The following is a 26,192-nucleotide window of genomic DNA, read 5'->3' as shown; positions in this document are numbered from 1 at the left end:
TCCCGGCCGAAGTGGGGGGCGGGGGGGCGGGAGGAGGGCGGGCAGGCCGGGAGGGAGGGGGAGGGAGGGGGCGGGCCGGCTGTGCGCTCCGCTCTCTGCTGGCTCCGCCGCCGTCGCCGCCGCCGCTGCCGCCTCACACACTAGCGGAGCGGGAGCGCGGCGAGGACGCGAAGCCGCCGGGCTGCTGCGCCCACAGCCAGCCGGAGCCGGAGCCTGAACCGCAGCGCCAGCCCCAGCCGTGTAGAGCCGCAGCCCGCGCCGGGGCCGACGGCGGCTCACGGACAGCGGGGCGGGCGACCGGTGCTGCCCCGAGGCGGGTAAGGATCTAGCGGTGGCGGCTCGGGGCCCAGAGCGGCCATGGCCGGCGGGAGCTGAGGGAGGGGCGCTCGGTGGAGCGAGGAGACCGGGGCCCAGTCGATGCCCAGCGCGCCGGGACTGAGGCGGAGGCCGCTGGGACACCGAGTGGGGGGTTGCGGCTGGGGCTCCCTGGCCTCCAAGGTCCACTGCGAGAAGCCGAGAGAAGGGAGGGGGTGCCGAGTTGGACCCCAGCCCCGGCGTCCGCACCCGGGCGCGCTCCAAGCCGCGGGGATGAGAGACTCCAGGAGCGCGCGGAATGGAGAAGGTTTCGGGAAAGCGCAAGGCCCTCAGCTCAGCCGGGGGCTGCCGGAGGACCAGGGAAGCTAGGAACGTTATCCACGACACACACACTTGTTGGGCGATTTGCTCAGCTCACTCAGGCGCTTCCAGCTCGTCGCGGACACTTGGAAGAGCCACATCACAGACACATACACACATACATTCACCCGTACATATGTGAGCACAGACATACCTCCCGCACACCAGCGCCCACTGGGGCACAGTCACCAGCTCAGAAGCTGCTTCGGCGCCTGCACGATCAGCAGCGGGCACACACAAGCCGTGGCCATAGATAGCTACAACACAATCGGGTGTGATACTGAGCAATGCCAGACACACAAACACAACCTCGTGCCTTCCTGTACGAATGTAACTGCCTCGGTTCGCCAGATGAACGCTCAAAACCTAGCTCCCTACACATACCGCTGAAGGAACGCACCCTAACATAAATGGTTGCCCACTCCTTGGCCAGGACATAGATATACAGCACAGGTCTTGCTTGCCCCTCTCTACTGCACCCACACATATACAATCCAGTGCCTCATAACACGCCTTGATAGCACACACCCTAGCAGAGAGGAACCTACAGCAGCGCCTCACAAACAGAATCCACTGCTTCAAGCATCTTAACACTGGTTGTCACACACACCTTACACCAACAGTGTCACATTACACTCCGCAGCGCGCGCACACACACACATACACACGCGCACACACACACCACACTCCACTCTCCCTGGCCAGATTCCCTCGGGAGAAGCCTCCAGGTTCTCCTAGAGAGCATCCAGAGCCTTGTCACCTCAATCGGGACTTTGTTATTGTAATTCTCGGCACAACCGGAGACCCCGGGCCGGCCAGACCGGCTTCTCGGCGACACCTCCCCCCACTTCCACTCCGGGCCCTGACCGGCTGGGTATTCCGGGAACAAGCTGGACCTGACAGGCCGCGCCATGCCGCCACCCTGGAGCTGTGTGGCCCTAGATCCCTTTGCACAATACTAGAGAAGGTGTTTGAGACCTTTTTCGGACCATTTAGCTGCTTCCTCCGAGCCACCTGGGTCCCTAGCACACCTAAGTCCCGCACACCTGGGTGCCCCTCTACCGGGGCCGGGTTGTAGGCCAGTCTGGTGTGCCCACAAAGCCTCGGGGCTAGAATGGAGACCTCAGCATGCGCAGAAGAAAAACTGGTAGGCGAACTGGACTCTCGTTCCTTCCTTCGGCCACTCTCTGGTAGTTGAGGCTTCTGGCCTCAGTTTCCCCAACAGTGAGGGTAACTATTGCTCTAGCAGGGAAAACGAGTGACGCTGAGGCCATCGAGGACTGAGTGCAGAGCAAGTACCCTGTCTCTGTCGCCTTGAGAGGATCGGTTTTATGAGAATGTCCCCGCCCGGCCAGGCTCGCGGCTTTGTGATTCCGGCGCCGGCTTCCTCCCTGCCCCCCTCCCGGCGCCCGCTGCGCTGCTCCCGCCGGCGCCGGCTTCTCGGGGACCTAGGCGGAGGCCGGAGATGCGGGAGAGGAGGGATTCCCCGCGGCGGTCCTGAAGGCGAGGGACGCAAGTGGCCTCCTGGCCTAAGAGAGTTCTTACTATACTGCGCCTCACCTAGTCTCACCTTGGGCTCCAGGAGGCCAGGCGTCACCCTGGTGGGGGCGGGGACAGCGACCAAAACCTTAGGAGCGGTCGTCGCCTCCCACTACACACAAACACACAGGCGCACACACTAGGCCTCCTGTGGGAGGAGGCGCTCGGGCATGCTTGGGTGTGTGCGGAGAGCGCTCACTGACCGAGAAGGTGAGGACTAGGGCTGCTCTTGCTGGTTAAACCCAGGACTTAGAGCTGGAAGGTGCAGCGTTTCTTCCAGCACCTGCTCTCGGTCAGCCCTCACGAGCTACCTGGTCCTGGACAACCCAGAAGGTATTTGTGGCAGCCTTAGAGGTCTAGTGTGTGAGAGCACCTGGGTGCTACTTTCTTGAGTAGGGGGGTCCGCGGTGGTGTTGGAACCTGTAATAACTGGGCGAGGGCAGAGGATGGATTCCAGGAGAGAATCTAAGAAACCTCAGAAAGGAGGAAAAATAGGGTAGGGGGAACAGGGTCGGGGCTCTAGAGCAGCCTCATCTAGCCTCCTCTCCTACCATCTCTAGTTCCATATTAGAAGGCACTAGCTATAAAGGAGTATCTATCTCCCAGCTCTGGGGACTTCTGCTGAGAGCTGGGCAAGAGACACTGTGGAATGGGGCCTGCATGGGTGGGGAGGAGCTAAGAGGGAATCCGAGTTCCGTTTCTGTTGTGGGGTGAGAGGTGCCCCTGCGAGGAACAAAGGTAGTTGGTGTTGCAGAGATGGATTTTGTTCAACAATGTATTGTACTGTTTCCCAGCGCCTATTGTGGGTGCAGTAGTAGAACACACACTATCTTTTTTTTCATAGGCTAGCATATTCGTTCATTGATTCATTGAGCCAGAGAGCACCTACTATGTGCCGGGTGGTGGAGTAAAATGCTCTTTCATAGAGTTGGAAGACTTAAATATCTAATCTGTCTTGCAGTGTATCTGATCTCATTTAGTTCTCTCAAATAACTTCAAGAGGCAGATTTTTAAAAAATGTATTACCTTTATTTATCTAATTTATCTATATGCGCACACACACATATATTTGGAGGTCAGAAAATGACTTTCAGTGGTCAGTTTTCTCCTTCCACTCTGTAGGCCTCAGGAATTAAACTATGGGTCATCAGACTTGGGACCAGCCCCTTTATTCACTGAGTGGGCTTGCTTGCCCAAGAGACAGGTCCTTCCCACCCACATTTGATAATACGGAAATAAGGTCACACAACTGGAGAAGTGTTGGGGTGAGGGTTTGAACTCAGCAATCTGGTTCAAGAATGCAGGTGCATGGAAGCCTGCAGAGGCTAATAGCCGGTTCTGGGAGATAGGGAAGAGGAACAGTACTGCTCGCTGTGGGAAGCCCCTGAGCGGCTCCACCCCATGCGGCTCGGCTTCCTCACCCTCCCGCCCAGGCTCTCAGATGCTCCCTTTGTGCTTTGGTGTTCTGAGCTCGAAGCACTAGCGACTGTTGTATAATGGTGCTGGAGTAGGTGTGAGAGGTCAGGGGCTTCAGAGCTGACCTACTCACTGAACAGTGAAAAGCTCGCCTCACAGCATCCAGCAAGAAGTGAACCTTGCTCCCAAGGTTCCAAGTGAACCCTCAACCTGTCCTCATGCCTCACGTGTCTCCGATGTTGACATAAGATGGGGTTTCCTTTGGCCTTTCTGGACTCTTGTTCCCTTGTCCCTCACTCGCACACCTCTTATGGTTTTTTTGGCTCCTCCATCCTGATGGGGCTGGATGGGTCAGAGTGCCTTTCTCTACTTAGGGCCTGTCTTGTCAGGGTCTTGGGCACCCATGTCACTGGGTGGAGAGGCACCCTTCCCTAGGAAGGCCTCCCAGGCAGATAAGGTACTAATCGCTTCAAAGGCCGCCGCCAGAGACTAATGACCCTCCACCAACCGCCTGGGACAAAGTTCAGTGGTGTTGGGGGTAGGGATGTGGAAAGGCCTCTTTACTGCTTTGCTTCTCCCAGCCCTTCCTGGCAGGCCACGTGACTCTACAGCTGCAAATGGCTGGGAGCTTAGGTTCCCTCCTGGTCAGGCCAGGTTAGCAATCCAGGGTTGAGTGAGAGGTAATAAGTGTAGGGAATGCCATACTTCAGCTTCAGGTTTCTGTTGAGTCTTCCCAAATCCACTCTTTAAGATGGGAAGAGACACTCTTTCATAGATCCCGCCTTTTCATACCGTTTGTGACCCAGAGTGTTTTAACATAGTTTTGAGTCTGGATGGAGCATGGTGGGCACTCCTTTAAGCCCAGCACTCAGGAGACAGAGGCAGATGAATCTCTGAGTTACGGCCAGCCTGGTCTACAGATTGAGTTCCAGGAGAGCTAGGGCTATAGAGACAAACCTTGTCTTGAAAAACAGAAAAAAAGGAAAATATTTGGGGAGGGTGCTATAATAATAAGTAATATCAATTTCAAATGACAGAGGATTCACTAAAATGTTTAGCAGTGCACTAGTAGAGCCTTACTTTGTTGGAGGGTGGGTGTTGGTAGTGGTGGTGGTGACGTTGACATAAGTGATGATATATAGTGTGCATGGCTTAAGCTCTTTTTCAACTAGTGTCTCTCAAGGTTGTTTTCCCAGACCTTTGTATTAGAATTGCTTAGGAGGTTCTCCAGATCTCACCTTCCAATCAAAATTCCTAAGGGTAGGGCCAGATAATCCCTATTTTGGAAGAACTCTCCAAGAACTTCAAGGACACAAACCCTCCTCAACTCTTGTCCCCATCCTGGGTCACCCTCTTTTTACACCCCATCCCCAGAACTTCCTTGGAATGGGCCTTCCCCAATAGAAAGCCTTTCTGGACTGTAGCTGGCTAGAGGCAAAGTAAGGTCTTAAAGAGAAGTGGCCCTGGGAAGACTAAGGGGTTTGTGTCTCAGGTTGTGATTCCAAGATAGGAAAAGAGCCCCAAGTGAGAGGCATAGTATTTAGCTATCAAAGTGGCCATAAATCAAAATCACCCTGGCTTCATCAGACCACAGACCCTTCAATTTGCCGCCTAGTTTTGTGAACAGACATTTTTCTAGAAAAATCCTACTTGGTGATGCTGTGTAGTTAGTTCTCCAAGGCGGTGTGACCTCCGAAACCCAATTCTTGATCTGGGGGTGGGGGACATAAACGAGGAAGCTTTTTTGGACAGTCCTCTGGAGATATGTTCTGGAGTAGCACGATATTCCTCCTCCTTGAGAGAGTGAGCTGTGGAGAGGCTTGTACACTTAAATGGTAATGGTCTCACAGGTTCAGGAGGGGTCTATAGTTGCAGAAGGCTCCCCAAGGAAGGTGAAGTGCTTGAGTTGTGCAGAGAATCTGTGCATTTGGCGAATAGTTGCTGAGCATCTACTACAGAGTTGCCTCTTACCCCAGTGGATTCCTAGGGAATTGCCAAGTAGGCAAGTGAGTCAGCCGTTGACCAAGGCCATCACAAGCTAAACCCAGGGAACTAAAATAACCCCTGCCACACGAGAATCGTTTACTTCAGCCCTACTGTGTGTCGGGTCCAATGTTAGATGACACAGTAAACAATCAGAGGGTTATAATTGTAATCTCCACTCTCAAGAGGCTCCAGAGTAAGGCCAGCCTAGACTACATGTCCTGAATTCCAGGATGACCTGGGTCACAGTGTGTGAGACCCTGCCTCAAGAAATGCTCTCTCCTCATAGTCCTAAAGGAAAGATAAACATTGGCCAATTTTCCAAATAGGCCAGTAAATACAAATGTGCTAAGTGCTTTAAAAGAAAAGACCATTTGTTGAGTGCTTACATCGTTACATTTAGCCTACATGAACTCAAACCCACTGGGAAATATGTGGTATCGTCTCCATTTGACAGATGAAAAAAATCGAGGCCTTGAATTGTTTGCTCCAGGAAGTAGGTAGCTGGAGCTGAAGTCACACACCCAGTTGGGGCTGAAGTCACACCCCAGGTTCTGTCTTACATATGCCAAATGGGTACACAGAGGTAACTCGGCAGACTGACAGTCACTGGGCTAGAGCCAGTGTCACAGCAGATGGGCCCAGTCTTTAGTGCTGTGCTCTAGGGCCCAGGACACAGCCTAGCACATTTTAAGTGACTCATATGCACGTGCTGAGTATGTGAATGAGCACCTAGCATATACCCACTTTTACCCAGGTTCGGCAGTGGGTCAGTGTGTGTGTGTGGGGGGGGGGGGGTATGAGTGAGACTGTGAACTCTTGCCCCTTTGGAATGAATGTCTGGCATCTTCTTCCTGGGGAGACAGAGAACACAAGAATAGGTGTCCAATACTATTGCTGAACAAACAGGGCCGGGCGGTGTCCGGGGCAGCCCAGTGATTCATTGCCTTAGGATTGGAGTAGACAATAAGTGGCTGTGAGTTGGAGGAGGAGAGGTCACTGTGGGTTGGAGAGGCTTGGGAAGGCACTGTAGGCTTGCAGGAGGAGGTAGAACCTGTCTGCAGTGGGATGGGCATTAGCAGTGTCAGGCCTGGGAGAGAAATTAAAGGGATGGGGAAGACAAATGGAGCATGAGGCCTCCTCCCTCCTTACAGAAATGCTGGGCAGAGACTTGGGATTTGAATAGAGGAAGGGTTCACCATGGTTGAGGGTTTTGGGGGGTGATGAGAAACCAATGACTGGGACTGTACTGACAGGTCTGATAACACGGGCAGGTGGACAGCCTCAGAACAGGGTGATGAAAGAGGCAGCTGTTGTGGTCATGGTGGTGCAACTTGTAGTCTAGAATGTTCACAGCACAGCCCTTCCTGGAAGGCTCTGAGGGTGGCAGAGAGGAGGGTATGAGATACACTGGACTAGTTAGAGGCGGGGAAGGAATGAGTAGGTTCTGGATATCTGCAGGGATAAGGGTCAAACAGGAGCCAGAGCCAGGTGTGACGGCACACATCTGTAATCCCAGCATCCTGAAAGCTGAGTCAGGAGTTCAAGGATAGCCTGGGATACCTAGTGAGACTTTGTCTAAATAAAGACAAGGTCTAGGAATGTGGCTCAGTGGTAGACCATTTGTCTAACATGTGCAATGCCCGGTGCTCAATTCTCAGCACTGGGGAAAAATTAAAATAAACCAGGAAGCAGATGATCATCTGGAGAGCAGAGGGGGTGGACCAGGGAAGGGCTGATGGTGTCATCGAAGCTCTGGCCTAGTTAGACCTGCTGGGTTCTCTCTTGCTGAGGACAGGCCAGGGCAGCTCCCAATGCCAAGTTGAGGGTCAGTCACTCCTAACTCCAATCTTGACCTCCACCACTCCTTCCACACACCTACCCATTGGCAACAGGCAGCAAGGAATGCTGGGAACCGTGTGTGTGTGTGTGTGTGTGTGTGTGTGTGTGTGTGTGTGTGGAGGCACATTTGTGGGGAAGTCAGGGAGGACTAACACCTATTCAACTTTAGCATTTTCTTTTTAATTTTTTTTTATATTTATTTATTCTGGGGGTGGGGAGTGCATGTCACAGAAAACATTTGGGGGGTGTCAGAGGATAATTTACAAGAGCCAGTTCTCTCCTTCTGATATGGGTCCTAGGGACTGAACAAAGGTCTTCAGGCTTGGCAGCAGGTACCTTTACCCACTGAGCCATCTCCGAGACCCTGCCACTAGCCATTTTCACAAGATACTGGCATTCAATTGTGGGACTGGAAAACGCTGGGTATTGTGGATACTGTTTGTCAAAAATGGAGGATTTGGGATATGATACCCAATACACACGAATGAGAGATGAACCCCTCTTCCTCCAGCTAGCATGAGTGGGACGCATGGGAATGACTCTCAGGGTCCTGGGTGTCTGGGGGGGGGGGTGTGAATGCACGCTGCTTGGTACTATAGATGTGGGGCGGAGTGCTCCAACTGGAGATGTCCCAGGCCTAACCTTCCACTTGGTTTTGCTCCCTATCTTAGTATCAGGGTAATTACCATGGGTGACTAAGGCAAGATGTTGGTGAGAAGGAGGCGTTGTGCAAAGCTTACAGCTGAAAGCGGATGGGGGGCGGTACCCAGGGAACGTCAGCTGGGGAAGGGCGTGCCCCAGGCAGGAGCTGCTATAGACCTGCCTGTCGCTTTATCAACGTCTCCAGCTGGGTCGTACACAGCTGCTGCACCCCACTGTGGGTGAGGCTCTGGGTTCTGGAATCACAGTTTGGGGCTAGGATTGACTCTCCTTGTGGGAGAATGGTGTATCAGTGGGAGAGGGAGAGTGGGAGGTGGCTCTGACAGCCTTCCGAGTCAGTTTCTTCTCCATAGCTGATGGCCTCTACTTTGTGTCTTCTTGTAGTTCTCCTGATTCTGGAGCCTGCCAGGATGGGGCCTCTGAGGCCCAGCCCAGGGCCTGGGGGGCAGCGGTTGCTGCTGCCCCCCTTACTGCTGGCACTGCTGCTCCTATTGGCTCCATCTGCCAGCCATACCACCCAGGTAGTATACAAGGTGCCAGAGGAACAGCCGCCCAACACCCTTATTGGGAGCCTTGCTGCCGACTACGGTTTACCAGACGTGGGTCATCTGTATAAACTAGAGGTAGGTGCTCCGTATCTTCGAGTGGATGGCAAGACTGGAGACATTTTCACCACAGAGACCTCCATTGATCGAGAGGGGCTCCGTGAATGCCAGAACCAGATCCCTGGGAATCCCTGTATCCTGGAGTTTGAGGTGTCAATCACGGACCTCGTGCAGAACGGCAGCCCCCGGCTGCTAGAGGGCCAGATAGAGGTGCAAGACATCAATGACAACACGCCGAACTTTGCCTCGCCAGTCATTACCCTGGCCATCCCTGAGAACACCAACATCGGCTCGCTCTTCCCCATCCCACTGGCCACAGACCGTGACGCCGGCCCCAATGGCGTAGCATCCTATGAGCTGCAGGCTGGGCCTGAGGCCCAGGAGCTATTTGGACTACAGGTAGCCGAGGACCAGGAGGAGAAGCAGCCACAGCTCATTGTCATGGGCAACCTGGACCGTGAACGCTGGGACTCCTACGACCTCACCATCAAGGTACAGGATGGAGGCAATCCTCCACGTGCCAGCAGCGCCCTGCTTCGTGTCACTGTGCTTGATACAAACGACAACGCCCCCAAATTCGAGCGGCCTACCTACGAAGCCGAGCTGTCTGAGAACAGTCCCATTGGCCACTCGGTCATCCAGGTGAGAGGCCCACTCCATCTAACCTGTTGGGGTGAGCCACCTTTAGAGATGAGATCTGCCAAAAGCAGGTGTAAGGTTCCTTCACTTAGGGAAATAACAAAACAGAATGCTGTAGTGTTTGCCGATCCATCTCCCCAGCCCCAGCCAAAGCAGGATTTCCCACCTGCTTCCTCTCCTCCACCCCAACAAGGGGTACTTTTTTGTTTGGTTGGTTTTGGTTTTTCTAGACAGGGTTTCTCTCTGTAGCCCTGGCTGTCCTGGAACTCAACTTTGTAGACCAGGCTGGCCTCGAGCTCAGAAATCTGCCTGCCTCAGCCTCCCAACTGCCACCACTGCCCGGCTACAAGTGGTACTTTCTTCCACTGTCAAACTACTTAGATGACATTGACAGATCATCTCAGTACCTTCATACCTCCCTGTCGTCTCAATTTAAGAAAACTTCTGGGAAGTGAAAATGCTCCAAGCTCAGGGAGTGGCCTCTCCTTAGCCCAGTCTGGATCAAGGAATGCATCTTTCATGCAGTAGATCCTCTCCTGCATTGGGAGTATCCATCCTCCTACCCAAGGGCAGGTCCCCTTAGCTGGTGAGATTTTTTACTTCAGCTGAAGGCACCTCATTGTGGCCCCTGTCCAACAAAGTCCTGAGATTGTGTCAGCCAGGAGGGTCCCTGCTTTTGACAAATCTCATAGACTCCTTCCCCAGCCATGGGGTGCCATTGGTATGTGGTGTTTAAGATGGTTGCAGGGGGGCCAGCAACTCTTTAAAAGTTCTCGGCGCCCTTCTTCATGGGAACAGCCCCAGGGGCTAGGCAGCAGCTTGGTGGGGCTGGGGCCTGGGAAGGAGCAGAGAAGCGTCCCTGCAGACGGGTGGGTGTATCTCCCGCTGTCATCTCAGCCCTTGGCCTCCTGCCAGCCCCATCTTCTTTCTCCTTCCCCATGGGCTGAAGCTATCTCTGTCCGTGAAGTGAGCTAACCAAAGAGAGATCAGCTGGTGTGGACACCGTTACCCAACCTGAGAGACCCTTCATTCTGGGTCCGGGAACTGAAGTGAGTGGGTGGGGTTTTTTATCTTGTCTAGAGACTGGTGGACGAGAATATAGAAATGAGGCTGAGAAAGAATAGAAAGACAGCCATTCAGAGTGGTGAATAATAATAGCTTAGGTGCCAGGCGCTGTTCTAAATGCACTATGTGTATTATATAATTTAATCCTTGTAGTACAAGGTAAGCGAGCATTATCCCCATTTTATGGATAGGAAACTGAGCCCTTAGAGATTTCTAAACTTGCCTGAGGTCAGAGCCTACCTTAGCTTATGTCCTGTACTCTGTCTTTACATCTTCTCAGTGAGGTGATGCCAGAAATACAAGTCCTGGAGAGTGGCTAGGAAGGAAGTAGAGTTAGAACAAAGCAGGAGTGGAACACTGGGAGTCACAGATAGAAACAAAGATGAGCAGTGCGGGGAAGGAGATAGCTAAGAACTGAGGTGACCAGTCTAGAGACTGGGAGGCCATAGGAGAGCTGTCCATCACCACCAGAGAACTAGTGATGGACACGGTGAGGTTGGTAGGACAAAAGCTAGAGATTTGCCTGCAAAGGTGTGAAGGGTCAGAGGTGATGCACACCTTTAATTCCAGCACTTGGGAGGCAGAGGCAGGTGGATCTCTGAGTTTGAGGCCAGCCTGGTCTACAGAGTGAGTTCCAGGACAGCCAGGGCTATACAGAGAAACCCTGCTTTGGGAGGCGGAGGGGGGAAGAGGTTCAAAAGGACACCAAAGGTGGCTGGGAGCCCTCGACCAGGAGTCTCCCCTGTAGAAAAGCCTTGACAAGAATGGATGGAGTTCCCTCAGAAGGACAGAAGCCCAACAGTGGTATGAGGTGGGCCTCTGGGTATAGTCCTCACTGTGTAGCTGGATTCCTTAGAAACAGATGGCTGGGTAAATGAATGAATGAATGATTGACAGACAGATCAAAAGGAAAGAGCAATTCAGCACACGTGCCATGGTCGAGACAGTATTAGGTATTTATATTATCCCATTTAACCTTCATCACAATCTAATGAAATACGTTCTATTATTCTTCCCCATTTTATGTATTGGTAGAGTGAGGCTTGGGAAGATTAAGTAATTGGCCCAAAGCCATATAATTAATTGGAAAGCAGTAGAACTGGGATTTGAACTCAAGGCTTTCATTTTGCTCCTTAGAGGCTCTGCCAAGTTATGCCTACTCCTCCTTCCCACCCTCTCTCCTGACACACACACATACACACACACATACACACACTTCATTACATTTTGTTTGGATGTAACTACCTCTAACCAACCCCTCACCAGTCGGTACTGTATGGCCATTCCCACCTGGCTTCTGTTGCCCCATTACCACCCATGTTTGTATAGACTGGGTCCCAGTGCAGGGCGGCCTTGGCGTAGGAGGGCGTGCCCACTGCAAAGGGACAGGCAGTTCATTGTTTGGTGCTGGAAGCCCAGCCTGCTGCCAGCAGGCTCTGTGGCCTGCACCAACCCCTCCCTCTGGCCTCAGGCTCAGGCCGGATTCCTCCACTGGTGCCTTGCCAGCAGCAGACAACAGTTAAGGAGCTGCAGAAACAGGTTTCCCCAGTTTGACAGCAGTGGCTGGGTTGGGCCTGCTGGGCTTTTTCTGACCCGTATCTCTACCTGGCTGCCTTCAATAGAAAGCCCCTCACCTGGGGCCTCTAGCTGGGCATGGGGGTCTCCATTGATGCAAGCACACACATGAACAAACACATCTTCTCAAACTCAGATAAAATCACAGCTTACAGTCTGTGTGTATGTATGTCACATGCCTGCATACCAGGTATGCACATAGGTGCATGCATGCCAACCATCTCTACTGCTTAAACCCTTTCTCATCCATTTGGAAGGCTGTGGGGAGGGACAGTTCATTTATCCAGAATGCTTGTTAGCTCGTCTCTGTGCTTAGGTGGACTGGTTCAAATGAAAAGTAGAGTAAAATTCTGCCCAGTCCTGGTGATGCAGCAGCTCTAAGAAGGATTTGCAAGCTGCATCTGGGCTCTTAGGAAAATAGGTTAGCGGTGTCTACTGTAGTGCCAGGCCTAGGGGGAAGACTGTACCATGTGCCGCTTATGGAAAGGGTGCTAAGTTAGCATCATTGATGTGCTTGTGGGAAAGGACATTAGCACCACGGGGATCCTAGCTTACTAACCTGCCCCTGTTTCCTGTAGGTGAAAGCTAACGACTCAGACCAAGGTGCCAATGCGGAGATTGACTACACGTTCCACCAGGCACCTGAGGTTGTCAGGCGCCTTTTGCGACTAGACCGAAACACTGGACTTATCACCGTCCAGGGCCCCGTGGACCGAGAGGATTTAAGCACTCTGCGTTTCTCAGTGCTCGCCAAGGACCGAGGCGCCACCCCCAAGAGTGCCCGTGCCCAGGTAGTTGTGACTGTGAAAGACATGAACGACAATGCCCCGACCATCGAGATCCGAGGCATAGGGCTGGTGACTCATCAAGACGGAATGGCTAACATATCAGAGGACGTGGCTGAGGAGACCGCCGTGGCCTTGGTGCAGGTGTCTGATCGAGACGAGGGAGAGAACGCAGCCGTCACCTGTGTCGTAGCAGGCGATGTGCCCTTCCAGCTACGCCAGGCCAGCGAGACAGGCAGCGACAGCAAGAAAAAGTATTTCCTGCAGACCACCACCCCTCTCGACTATGAGAAAGTCAAAGACTATACCATCGAGATCGTGGCTGTGGATTCCGGCAACCCTCCACTCTCTAGCACCAACTCCCTCAAGGTGCAGGTGGTAGACGTCAATGACAACGCCCCCGTCTTCACCCAGAGCATCACTGAAGTTGCCTTCCCAGAAAACAACAAGCCTGGTGAAGTGGTGGCCGAGGTCACGGCCAGTGATGCTGACTCTGGCTCTAACGCAGAGCTAGTATACTCGCTGGAACCTGAGCCAGCTGCCCAAGGGCTCTTCACTATCTCACCCGAGAATGGAGAGATCCGGGTGAAGACATCACTGGATCGGGAACAGAGAGACAGCTATGAGCTGAAGGTGGTTGCGGCCGACAGGGGCAGTCCCAGCCTTCAGGGCACAGCCACAGTCCTCGTCAATGTGCTCGACTGTAATGACAATGACCCCAAATTTATGCTGAGTGGCTACAACTTCTCAGTGATGGAGAATATGCCAGCGCTGAGTCCAGTGGGTATGGTGACTGTCATTGACGGAGACAAAGGGGAGAATGCCCGGGTGCAGCTCTCGGTAGAGCAGGACAATGGTGACTTTGTTATCCAGAATGGCACAGGCACCATCTTATCCAGTTTGAGCTTCGATCGGGAGCAACAGAGTACCTACACCTTCCAACTGAAGGCCGTAGATGGCGGAGTCCCACCTCGTTCGGCTTATGTTGGTGTCACCATCAATGTGCTGGATGAGAATGACAATGCACCCTTTATCACCGCCCCCTCCAACACATCTCACCGACTGCTGACCCCGCAGACACGTCTTGGTGAGACAGTCAGCCAGGTGACAGCGGAGGACATTGACTCTGGTATCAATGCTGAGCTGACCTATAGCATCGCTGGCGGCAACCCTTATGGGCTCTTCCAGATTGGATCACATTCGGGAGCCATCACGCTGGAAAAAGAAATTGAACGGCGCCACCACGGGTTACACCGCCTCGTGGTGAAGGTCAGTGACCGTGGCAAGCCCCCTCGCTACGGCACAGCCTTAGTCCACCTTTACGTCAACGAGACCTTAGCCAACCGCACGCTGCTAGAGACCCTCCTCGTCCATAGCCTGGACACGCCCCTGGATATTGACATCGCTGGGGATCCGGAATACGAGCGTTCCAAGCAGCGTGGCAACATTCTCTTTGGGGTTGTAGCCGGTGTGGTGGCCGTCGCCTTACTCATAGCCCTGGCAGTACTAGTGCGCTACTGCCGGCAGCGGGAGGCCAAGAGCGGCTACCAGGCTGGTAAGAAGGAGACTAAGGACCTGTATGCCCCCAAGCCTAGCGGCAAAGCTGCTAAGGGAAGCAAGAGCAAAGGGAAGAAAAGCAAGTCACCGAAACCTGTGAAGCCAGTGGAGGATGAAGATGACACCGGGCTGCAGAAGTCCCTCAAGTTCAACCTAATGAGCGATGCCCCTGGAGACAGTCCCCGAATCCACCTGCCCCTCAACTACCCACCAGGCAGCCCCGACTTGGGCCGCCATTACCGCTCCAACTCCCCACTGCCTTCTATCCAGCTGCAACCCCAGTCACCCTCGGCCTCCAAGAAGCACCAGGTGGTGCAGGACCTGCCGCCTGCAAACACATTTGTGGGCACTGGGGACACCACGTCCACGGGCTCCGAGCAGTACTCCGACTACAGCTATCGCACCAACCCCCCCAAATACCCCAGCAAGCAGGTAGGCCAGCCCTTTCGGCTTAGCACGCCCCAGCCCCCACCCCACCCCTACCACGGGGCCATCTGGACCGAGGTGTGGGAATGATAGAGCAGGTGTGTCTTACCCGCCATGATCGACTAGATCATGAGGGAGCCTCCTGAGGTAACTGTGGGAGGTGGGAACACTGAGCTCAGGGTACTGAGGCCTCAACTAAGAACCCTGCTGCCTTGCCCAATATGGAGGCTTAGGCTGAGTAGAAACTGATAGGGAGGCTTCCTCATGTCTCCCCTCCCCATGAGGGAGAAGCATGTGCCTTATCAGATCTCAGGATGCTGAACTAGCTACTGGGTCTTTCAGGTGGAGCTAATGGACAGGTAAATAGGTTTGGAGACAGAAGGGCACAGGCGGATGTGGGAGAAGACTACTCCAAACCTGGGTCTCTATTGGAGACCAGCTATATAGGTGCTTCTTTGGAGAGGACACGGAAGACCTAGAATCTGGGTGGGGACTCTACTGGGGAGGGGGGCACCTCCCCACTTGTGCCTTCTATATGTACTGTGTATTAACTTCTTCCTCATCCCCAGGCCCTGGGGGCTGGCCCCACATCCCCTACCCCAGCCCTATTCATGTGGCCTTATAATAAAGTTCTCTATTTTTGGAGTTTTGGTTTCTTATTTTCTCGGAACTGAGAGAAGCAGCGAGAGAGACTGGAAGTAGCTTTGTTCTCAAATCCTGCCTTGATTTCACCATGTCTACCCTTTATCCCTCCCTGCTCCCTAGACCTGCCTATTCTATTCGAGCCCTGTCTTAGCATGTCATCCTCTGCCTACCTCAACACCCATTTCCATGTCTGGAAGTTCCAACTTTCAAACAGAGCAGTATGGTAGCATGCTTCCTCAGCCCATGTTTGTGAGAGGCTGTCTCCCTGGTCCAAGACAGTGTTTTTCCCATCTGCCTACATGGAGTAGCTTCTGAGAGACACCAGAGCACCTGTGTGGGGTGGCAGTCTGCCTTCCTGCCCCAGGTGAAGCCAGAGAACCTTTTCATTACACCATCCACCTTCCCTCAGGGCAAGATCTTCCCCCAAGTCCCTTTCCCAGCCTCTTTATCACACCAACAACTCCGCAATTAGCTGGCCCTGCCCTTTGTCTCGCCAAGATCACCAGCCTGGGCTCCAGAGAGGGAGGGCCCTGGGAGAGGCAGGTGCTTCTCCAACACTGCAGAGACCTACTTTGTACCCTTGAGTGAGCCATTGTCATAGGATGAGGTGTCCCAGCTCTGCCTCCTGTCCAAAGCCACCTCCCTTCCCTTCCTTCACCTCCTTACCCTAGCCAGGACTGCCAGCTAGCTCTCTCTCTCCCTCCGTCTCTCACTTCTTGCTCTCCTGGGTCTTCCCTGTCTCTGGTTGTGCTTGAGGGAAGTTGCGTTGTGGGTGAGGGGCCTCCTGCCCTGGTGGAGTCTCTGAGGCCAGAGGCAACTTATCTCCATGGTGACCAAAGAGGCTTGAGACACTCCCAGGAGGACCAAGGTGCCAGCTTCCTTTTTTGTTCCATCTATAAACTCCCCAAAGCCCTGGGGTACCCCCAAAGTGAAAAGACAATCTGAACAATTTGGAGGAGCAGGTCGTGGGGAGGTCATATCTAGTTACGACTTCTTTCTCCTAAGAAGTCAGGCTCTGTCAGGTGACCTCCAGAAACTCTCAACTCTTTCTCTTCCATTTCTGCCTGGCAACCATTGCTTCTTCCTTTCCTTCCAGTTTGCTGATCCCTTTATTCCTCCAAGGTCTGAAGGCTTGTCCCTCACTGGGCACCGACTCAACCCATCCATGGGACCATACTGAATACCTCCTCCCAGCCTTTGAGTATCACCAACCCAAACTACCTGTTGTCATCATCCGAGCAGATAGGCAAAGTTTCTACCGCAGGCTCTGCATGGTACTCGGCTTTGATGAAAAAATGGTTGCCAAGTGAAATGAATCTTAAGTGCCAAGTGAGAAGGGACATAGGATGCTTTTCCCTATGTGTAATGCAGACATATTTTAGCTTTCTTTTTTTCTCCTTTCTCTCTCTCTCTCTCTCTCTCTCTCTCTCTCTCTCTCTCAGACAAGGTCTCATTATGTAGCCTTGAATGGCCGGCCTGGAGCTTGCTATGTATACCTGGCTGGCTCGAACTCAGAGAGATCCACTGCCTTTGCCTTCCTAGAGCTGGAATGAACTCACGCTACCACATACGATTCTGTGGAATTTGTATTACTGCTATTCTTTCCCATTTCGGGAAGCCTCGATAGGTGTAAGGTACCATATGTGAATTCACTCGGTGCTCGTAACTTTGTGACACGGGCCAGTTTATTATAGTTATTTCACATAAGTGAAAACCAGCCATTGATGGAGTCAGAATTTAAGCACATAGCATCAGGGAGTCTGATTTCCAGAGTCTGCCATTATCTACTATACAATTAAAAGATGATTTCATGATTAAGTTAGCAAGAGACTAGCTATCATATTAGCCTATAAAAGGTACTGCAAAACCCTGTAACAAAGGCTGAACTTGTTAAACTTGTATAACTGAGCTCCCACATTTGTTTGACTTTAATGCCTCCTCCCACTTCTAGGATATAATATGGGGGAACTAGGAATGGGCTTCTGGGAGAATAGGAGCCCAGAGCCAGCTTGTCAGTGGTGGGTAGGATTTGGGCAGAAGAGTTCCCTTGCCTAGGGTCACTGTGTGAGCAGCTCTTGAACTAGGGTAGAGTATGACCAGGGTGGAAGGGGACCATTTTGGTTGGAGTGGGGGGTATAGGAGAGAGTATAGTGAGCCTGGACACCTTGCTAAATGTCACTCAAGAAGAAAAGTCCCTTTCATCTGTTTCCTGGAGGAAGTGAAGTTTAGAAAGAGCACTGCCCTGCTTAACCTGTGTAAAGCCTTAGCTCAATCCCCATTTGTATTGGGGGTGGGGTGGGAATGGGGGGAAGCATTGGAGCACTACAATGACAGTGAGAATGGCGGGTGGATGGGTTTGGCTGAATTTAAGGAGAAAGGGCCAGTAACAGCCAAGATCTGAATTGCTAGGGAGTGGGGTTGCGGATGAGGGAGAAACTCCCAGGATTCCCCGGGTGGGTATCAGCTTTCAGAGTGTGGGTGACGGGACGGTAATGAGCTCACTGCCTGTGTGAAAGACAATCGATGAAAAATAATTTCATTTCAGACATGTTGGATGGGGAGGGTCTGTCGAGGCAGGTAGTCCGTGAAATGCTTAGCAAGGTCTCAGGAACTTCAGGACTGGAGATGGATTGATTGGGACCTGGTCTTTTAGGAATTGCCTGAGCAGTTAAGGTTGAGAATAACCACCCAACTTTTCACTGGAAAAAAACCAAACCAAACAAACAAACAAACAAAACCCTGGGAAAAGCCCAGGGACAAGGGCAAGGGACTTGCCCACATACAGGACCGAAGGATTTGATTACTGGGTTCTTCAAAGAAGGGCTGCCCTGTGCCTTTGAGGACCGTCCCCAAGCCTGTTTATCCCAATGCCAGGTGGTCCTTGCTCCTGTAAAATCTGCTAGCCCCAAAGGTGCAGGTCAGTTTTTAGAGACCTTGTTCCTTACCCAGACCTTGCATCATTTGGGTTCTTGGAAATGTTAAGGTAGCAGTGGACCGCCTTCCTATTACTGCAAAGCTCCTTGTCCTGAGACCCCCCAACTCTGACCCCAAACCCCAGACATTAATAGGGGGTTCTAGAAGGGCTGGGGAGTGAGAGTGTGGGCTTACAGACTCCAGATCATCTCTTTTGAATATTTCCTTGACCTCTTATGAAAGGGTCACCGATCTGAGACAAGGCGCTTCTGTCCTGAAGGATTAGCCTGTTGACTCATCAACAGGACCTGGGCCTTGTTGCTCCTCTGGCCTCTAGGGGCCCAGGATCTGTGCCCTCCCCAACTCCTAATTTCTGATTGGCAAGAAAAACCAATGGAGGTCCCAGGTGGGTGGCTTGATGGCTATGCCAAGTGCCAGGCTGAGGTTGCCAGGCTCCTGGTCTGATCATTAACCCGTGGCAGGCAGACAGGACTTACTGGCAGAAAACAGCCTGTCACCATTCTGTTCTCCCAATGCCAGCACCCAATCTCCATTTGTCTGGTTCCACAGAGCAGGAGGTCCCTCCTAAGTCTTTTCATTTCCTAAAGGTGTCTCCATGGAGAAGAGCCTTCCCAATTCCTTGATGGGTGTCACATGTTCTACCAGGCAGGGTCTTGCCCTCTAAAGCCACTTTCCTGACATGGAGTACCTACCGAGAGGTTCCAATTCTGTTCTCTGACCCCACAGGTCTGACTTCTTACCAGGTCCCCTCTCCTCTCCCCATCTGCTCCCACACCTGGGCCTCTATGAAGGGATGTATTAGGGTGGCTGAGGGCTCAGTAGGATGGGGCTCTTTGAGGCCTCAGCACTACAGACGTGGTCTGAGGAGCAAGATGCAAGAGGTTGGTCCCTTTTGGATGGAGGCAATGGCAAGTCTCAGAGCAGTGAGACCGGTGAGGAGCTCAAGCCTAGAAGGTACACTTAGACTCCTCTGTGCAGAGGAGCTCTCTGGGAATTAGGAGTCCTCTGCTTTCAGGATGCTGTTTGAGATGCTTGAGGCCCACGCTGGTGTTTAGAGGCCAGGCTGGCATTTGGACTTGGCTGAGTCTGTGCTGTTCTGCTCTTCGGCTCTACTCTCTCCTGGCACTTCTTCTGGAAAGGCAAGGGAGGCCATGCCTGTATCGGGAAGCTTGGCTAGGGCCAGAAGAGCTGTGCTGAAATGGTTTACGATTGGGGATGGCGGTCTGGGGACGGTGATAACCGTGGGAACCTATGCTGTGTTGGGACTTTTGAGTGTGTGGACTTGGCTGTACTGGGAGCTAGCCTTCAATTGCGAGGCATCTCTGCTAGAGGTTGTGCTTTCTGGGGCCTATGCTGTACTAAGGGGCCGGGCCTCCTCTTGGCTGCTGCTGTGGCCTGGGAGGGTCCTGTTGGGCTTGGGGACTGGTGTGGTGCTGGGCCCCATGGAGGAGGCTAGCCAGCCAAGAGTGACACTCTCTCTCCCTACAGTTACCTCACCGCCGTGTCACCTTCTCGGCCACCAGTCAGGCCCAGGAGCTGCAGGATCCATCACAGCACAGTTATTATGACAGTGGCCTGGAGGAATCGGAAACACCCTCTAGCAAGTCATCCTCCGGCCCCCGGCTTGGTCCCCTGGCTCTTCCTGAGGACCACTATGAGCGTACCACCCCTGACGGCAGCATAGGTGAAATGGAGCACCCCGAGAATGGTGAGGAGCTTCAGCAGGCTGAGGCACCCCAGGAATGAGTAAAAAACCAAGAGGGGTGACGATGCTTTAAAACAATCCGCCATGATGTCTTGAGCGCTGTCTGTATGTCCGGTAGCAAGCACCAGACTTTAAGATATATGTCTGCTGTTTGTTTACTCCTTACCTGAGAACTCACCTTACGGTCTGTCGGTCTGTCTGTCTGGGAAACAAAGTTACACATCTGGACAGTGACAGACCTGAAAGGGATTTATATCTAAGTCTGACTCTGGGGCCTTTGGGTTCAGCCATTGCCTTACACAGCCTTCCTGGCCACAGGGTTCCTGAGAATGGCGACCAGGAGGCTCAGATAATGGCAAGGAGGCTGGAAGGGAGATGGTGGTCCCCAAATAAGTGAGAGGATTTGACATGAGAGCGTGAAGTTCTCATGATTGCACACCGGATGCTCTGAGGAACTCAGAGAAGAATAAACTCTCCCCCTCCCCTAGGAGAAGAGCGGGAGAAGGTTTGGTTAAGGAAGAGGGGTTGGGGGGAGTCTGGGAGGGTGGGCCTGTCTAGGAGGAGTTTGAAGGGAGGAGCTGGAGGAGAGGTGAGTGTGGGAAAGGATGGTGAGAGGGTGCCGATGCTGAGAGTGTGTGTGTGTGTATGTGTGTGTGTGTGTGTGTGTGTGTGTGTGTGTGTGTGTGTGTGTGTGCAGGTTTCCGTGGCAGCCTGTGGTGGGGATTCTAAATAAGCCAGCCCTTGGGATAGAAAGACCGTCTTAGAGCTGTCCTTGGGTCTCAGACCTCTTTCAGTCCAAAGTCTCCCTCCTCCCAAAAGATGAGAAGTGCCAGACTTCACCCTGAGTCATAGGGCTCTAACCTCTCAGGCCCTGGGCCCAGAGCACCCTCTGCCCCCTCTCCTGCCACTCCATGCGTGACCTCATACCAGTCTCGTCCTTTTTGTGCCCGCGCAGAGCCGGCTGGCCGGAGCAGGCCCTGAGGCAGAGTGCCAGGTAGGTGGGAGCTGCTCTGGGGTCTGGGGTCTAGGGGACTCGCCCCAGCACCCAGCCCCGCCCACCCAGTGCTCTGTGCCATACGGGGGTCCCCCAAGCCTGAACTCCAGAGCTTTGGCACTTTGAGGGTTAACAACAAGACTAGCCCCTCCTCACCTTACACTGGCAGGAGGCCAAGCTAGGGTGGGTGAGCCCCTGCCCTAGGGCAGAGCTTCTCAGTCATGTCCCTGAGGGGGGTCACCGCCTGGTGCTGTCCCCGAGTGAGGGCGGCCCAGGGGCAGCTGTGACAGGAAGTGCTCATGGCCCAGCCGTTCCCATGGAGACTCTCGCTGCCCAGCAACCACACTGGCTACTGCTGATGTCAGGCGGCCAACTCCTGTTCCCGTGGGTGTTCTGGGCAGGGAGCTGGGGGCAAGGCCAGGGTGGTGGCTGGTGAGGGGCTGGTGTGAGGTGGGCAGGGGCTGCATGAGTATGCTTGTTGTTGTGTGTCTGTGTGTGTGTGTGCTTATGTGTGACCAGCCCACATAGATGCTCGTCTCCTCCCCTTCTCCCCTTGGCTTTAAAGTGAAACATTGCTCTGCTCGGGTGGGGAGGGGTTGTTAGGAAGCTGGGAGCATGTAAGGCTTGAGGGTACTTGGAAGGTATGTGCAGTCTTTGTCTGGGGACAGGTGTCTGATGGAGTAGATTTGTATAACCACGACTCTATGTGTGTATGTGTAGGGGCGGGGGAGGGGCTCTAAATGACAACGGGGTTTCCTCAGCCCCATCTGAAGGTGGAATTCCATGATTGAACCTGTCTGGAGACAGGTGAGGGTTTGTAGGTGAGCTGTTTGCGCACCTGTCTGAAGGCAGATTCGGTGTGTGAGAGAGAAGAGTGCTGGGGAGTGAAGCTGAAAGAACTGCACCTACTTTAGGGAGTTGGGGGGGGACTGTCCTAGAGGGCAGCAGAATAGTGACAGCGGGCCACAGGTGGGTAAGGAAGGCTGTGCTTGCCTGAGGGGCGTGTGCTTCTGAGCTCGCACCTCAGGTCAGAAGCAGAATGTGTATGCTAAGGAGAGGCCATAGAGCAGAGATTTTTGAGGGTGCCATCCCTAATGGCTGTTCCTGCTCTTCTGCAGACCTCCGCCCTTTGCCCGACGTCGCCATGACGGGCACATGTACCCGGGAGTGCAGCGAGTTTGGTCACTCTGACACATGCTGGATGCCTGGCCAGTCGTCTCCCAGCCGCCGGACCAAGAGCAGCGCCCTCAAACTCTCCACCTTCGTGCCTTACCAGGACCGAGGAGGGCAGGAGCCTGCGGGCGCCGGAAGCCCCAGCCCCCCGGAAGACCGGAACACCAAAACGGCCCCCGTGCGCCTCCTGCCCTCCTACAGTGCCTTCTCCCACAGTAGCCATGACTCCTGCAAGGACTCGGCCACCTTGGAGGAAATTCCCTTGACCCAGACCTCGGACTTCCCACCCACAGCCACACCGGCATCTGCCCAGACCGCCGCCAAGCGTGAGATCTACCTGTGAGCCCCCTTCTGGCCGGCGGCCACCCCTCCCCCAGTCGCCGGCCAGCTCCCAACCGGGTCTATTCCAGGGCCCCACTCCTTCCTTCCCTCCGGCGTGGACTCTGTGGCCAGGGCCCGATCGGCGGGAGTACTGGCTTCAAGACCACGTTGGCCCTTGCCCCCACGCAGGGTCCAAGTCCCTTCCCCTATTCCTACCCCTTAGCTCCAAGGAGCCCCTTCTTCCCCCTCTATGGGGCTCCACCCAGCGGATGCCCTTGAGGGCTCCTCTGCAATGACTGGGCTCCCTTCCATCTACTTCTAGGGAGCACCCCCTTACTTTGGGCAGATGGTGGAGTCAAGAGTGGGCAGCACACTTTAACTCATTGTTTCCTGCATGGCTGACCAGGGCAGTGTAGCCTTGCAGCTGGGTAAACTAGGGGACTTAGTCCCTGGGAATGCTCAAAGGAAACTTTCCACCACCAGGGGCTCTCTGAAGGGCTGTTGTTACCAAAGGTGGGGTGGGGATTGGGGTGAGAGTGCTGCGAAGGCCTCTTCCGGTACTGCTCCTGGGCTGGCCCACCTGCCTGTCACAGGCTCATGCCTGATCCCACCTGGGCACCCCCTTTCCCTGCTGGTCTTGCGGTGTCTGTATATAAGGACCTTGGAATGATGTCCCCCATTTCTGCCTGATTTGCAACTTTTCTTGTTGATGTTGTGTTGTCTTGGGGGGCCCCTCTGAGGGGGACCTGCCCTGTGCCCCTCCTCCCTGCCGCAGTGCCCCCCCCCAGGCCTCTATTGTTCCATGTTGTAAATACCCCTGGGGCCTTGGTGGGATGGGGGTGCAGGCCAAGGAAACAAAGGGTGGGTGGGGGTGGGGACAGGGGTAACATTCGCCTATCAGCAGAGCTGGGCTTTTATTTAATTTTTTTTCTTAAAAAAATACAAATCTCTATTTTTTTGGAACTGTTGCGCTGTGCCCTGGGGGGGGATCCCCGCTCAGACTGGCCTCCCACACCCAGATGAGCATCACAAGAGGGGCCCTGAGGCTGTGGGGGGCGCAGCTGGACAGGGATGGGATGACTGTGCCTCTGGCCTGGTTGGGTACGTTGGGAGCAGGAAAGTTTGCTCAGGAGGTGGCTGGTTGCTGCCTCCTGTGTGGGGGGACCTTGTCTCCTGTATGGAGTGACCTTGCCTCCTCCCTGCCCTCCAACCCCCAGCCCCTGCCATGACTGACCCGTCAGCCTGTAAAACCACCATTGCCTTGATCTCAGGGGGTGGGAAGGGCTGCCTCAGGGCACCCTGGGCTCCAGGCCCCTTCTTCCAGTTGGGCTTCCCTTCATCAGGGTCAGGGGTCCCATGGGGAGGGGGTGGAGAGGTTAGGGGGCAGAGAAGCCCAGTCAGCCATGATGAGGTGGGGGTGTTTCTTCACCTTGGGGGGCCAAGGTGTGAGGGGCATCCTGCAGAGTGCCCCCATCTCCCACTGTGGCCATCTCATAGCCTCAGCCTCTCTTCCTTCCAGAAGCCCCCACTGCCTTGGCCCCTACCTCTCCAGCTCCCTAAGGGCCCAGGCTGGGAGGCTGGAGACTCAGGGTATGGCTCCCACTTGACTTAGTCTAAGCTTGGGGAGAGTGGCCCACTGTGGAAGGGGCAGACAGGCTGCTGGGTTGTCTGGTGCCTTTGGGAGCTGTGCTGCTGGAGTCTTGACTCCTGTAACCCCAGAGACCCCACTCCCACCCCCAGAAAAGCCAGGGGCTGTAGAATCACCCTGTTCTCTGCCTCCTTACCCCTATTTGTGTTTGGGGTAACAGTGCTGGGAAGGGGTGCACTGTTAGGGTGGTGGCCCTGACTTCTACAGCCCTTCTATGGAGGGCAGTGGGTAGGGTGGCTAAGGTGACAACAGCCAGGTCTAGGGGTTGGCCAAAGGCTCCCATCCCTGGGGGAGGCTCAGAAAGTGGGCCAGGGGCTTGTTAAAGACACAGCCCCTTTCCCCTGCACATAAGGGGCAGGTGCAATAGTGGCAGAGCTGGTAGCATGAGGTGCCCGGCTAGTGGGGCAGTGGCCTGGAGGGCTGTCCTGGGTCCTGAAGGCTAGGATCTGGACAAATAGATTGTATGAGGCCCATCTGCTCAATGGAGAGGGTAATCCAGCCAAAAGGCATCCCTGGGGTCAGTAGACTCCCTCTGGGAGCTCTTGGTGGCTTGGGTACCCTGACCTGGCCTTGGGGACTCCTGAGCACTGAGCAGGAGGGCAGAGGAACATTTTGCACAATGGAGAAGCCAGAAGGAAGGGGGTAGCCTAGATGGCTGGGAGGGCTCAGAAGCACAGAGCAGAAGTCCTTCCAGAGGCAAAGGCAGGGCCCTGACCCCCTGGTTGGGGTAAGGGCACTGAGTCTGTCACCACCTGGGCACTCAAGAGGTGAAACCAAAGGTGGGCAGGGGGTGGGTGACAGACAGCACTAGGGACTAGCTTTGTTGGTCCTAGGTCTGTGAGACCCCTCCCCGATGCCTTGTGTCGCGTACAGTTTTATGTACCAATAGGCGACATTTGGCCAGAGGAGACCCCCCCCTCAAACCCAGCCTGACCCAGTCAGTGTCTTCCTAGAGGGGACCAAGTTGGTCCCCATCTCTCTACTTCAGAGCATGTCTGTTAGTAGGGGAAGGGTATGTGGGGACATATTTCCCAGGGTCCCTGAAGAAGCATCTCTCACATCAGGAGGGGAGCTGTTTCTAGGCATCCTGAACCTGGGGGAACCTCCCTACTCCTTATGTCTCCCCTTGGGAGTCTCTGGGGACATGGTTTCCCACCGGGGACCATGGGAACATGTCTCCCTTCCCTACCCAGGCTCTCTGGGGAGCCTGTTTGCCTCCCAGGGTTCCTGGGAGTACCTAAGACAAGTCAGTCTTGGGCCGGCTCTCTTTCCAGGCAAGAGTTGTCTCTGAAGCTCTCTGGAAGAGAAGTCTCTGACCCCCATCTCTCCGATGGGAGTGTCTGCCCTGCAGCACTTGGAATGAGGCTGAGCATCTCTGAATTGTCTTTTCTCCTAGGGGCTCTAGGATACCACTCTCTCCAGAGCGCGGCCCCCTGGAGCCATTTCTTCCCTAGGTGGGGGCTGTCTCCAGTGTTGGGAGGGCTTGTGTTGACCATGAGAAAGTCTCTTAGGAGCATCTCCTTGTGAGACTTCTCTGGGAGAGGGGGGCGTCTCGCCCAAGGGGGTTTCAGGGCGGGTATGTCTGCCCATGGGGAGGGGAGACTGTGTCTCCTCGGGTTATCTGAGTGGGGAGGGGGGCCGTGTCTCTCTCGTGTGTCGGGTGGGAGGGTTGGGGAGGGGGGGTCTGGGCGCGTCGGGTGCCCACTTCGGGGTCGTGTTTCTCTCAGTTCGTGCCACTTCCCACCGCCTCGCTCCTCCCGGGAAGGGCCCCGCCCCCACACCATCCCCACCCCCGGCGCTGCGAGCACAATCCCGTTGATTTGTAACGATTTCTGTCTTTTCTGTCTTTCTCTTTCTCTGACCTCCCTCCCCTCGCCGCGAGCATGCGCAGGCACCGCCCCTACCCCCCCTCCGGTTCGGTTCGTTTCCGGTTTGTTTGCTGAGCTGTCAATGAAAGACCCGTGTAATTATTCCCGAGCTTTACAATAAAAGTGTGAAAACCGGA

At 54.3% G+C, this 26,192-nt stretch overlaps 1 protein-coding gene and 1 long non-coding RNA gene across 8 annotated transcripts; one reads left to right on the top strand and one right to left on the bottom strand.

Moving 5' to 3' along the window:
• Positions 1–57: 57 nt before the first annotated feature.
• Positions 58–26,192, top strand: Pcdh1 (protocadherin 1). Of its 7 annotated transcripts, XM_006526324.4 has the most exons (6): positions 1,921–2,424; positions 8,500–9,362; positions 12,578–14,773; positions 19,835–20,054; positions 21,007–21,045; positions 22,164–26,192. In XM_006526324.4, exons 1-5 carry the CDS (start codon positions 2,385–2,387, stop codon positions 21,030–21,032), a joined length of 3,345 nt encoding a protein of 1,114 aa, XP_006526387.1. In that variant the 5' UTR covers positions 1,921–2,384; the 3' UTR covers positions 21,033–21,045; positions 22,164–26,192. The 7 variants fall into 7 exon arrangements, with proteins under 7 accessions (XP_006526384.1, XP_006526387.1, XP_017173494.1 ...); XM_006526321.4 differs by lacking the exons at positions 1,921–2,424; positions 21,007–21,045 and adding an exon at positions 58–317; XM_006526320.4 differs by lacking the exon at positions 21,007–21,045 and having other exon boundaries at positions 1,925–2,424.
• Positions 19,128–21,357, bottom strand: Gm52328. The gene is made up of 2 exons (XR_003952559.1): positions 21,202–21,357; positions 19,128–20,290 (listed from the first exon to the last, which is right to left on the bottom strand). It is a non-coding gene; the product is annotated as a predicted gene, 52328 (long non-coding RNA).

Source organism: Mus musculus, chromosome 18 (assembly GCF_000001635.26).
Source record: "Mus musculus strain C57BL/6J chromosome 18, GRCm38.p6 C57BL/6J".
In the NCBI taxonomy this organism is placed as follows: domain Eukaryota; kingdom Metazoa; phylum Chordata; class Mammalia; order Rodentia; family Muridae; genus Mus; species Mus musculus.
The sequence above is the reverse complement of the archived record's forward strand: the minus strand, read 5'-3'. Positions and strand labels throughout refer to the sequence as shown.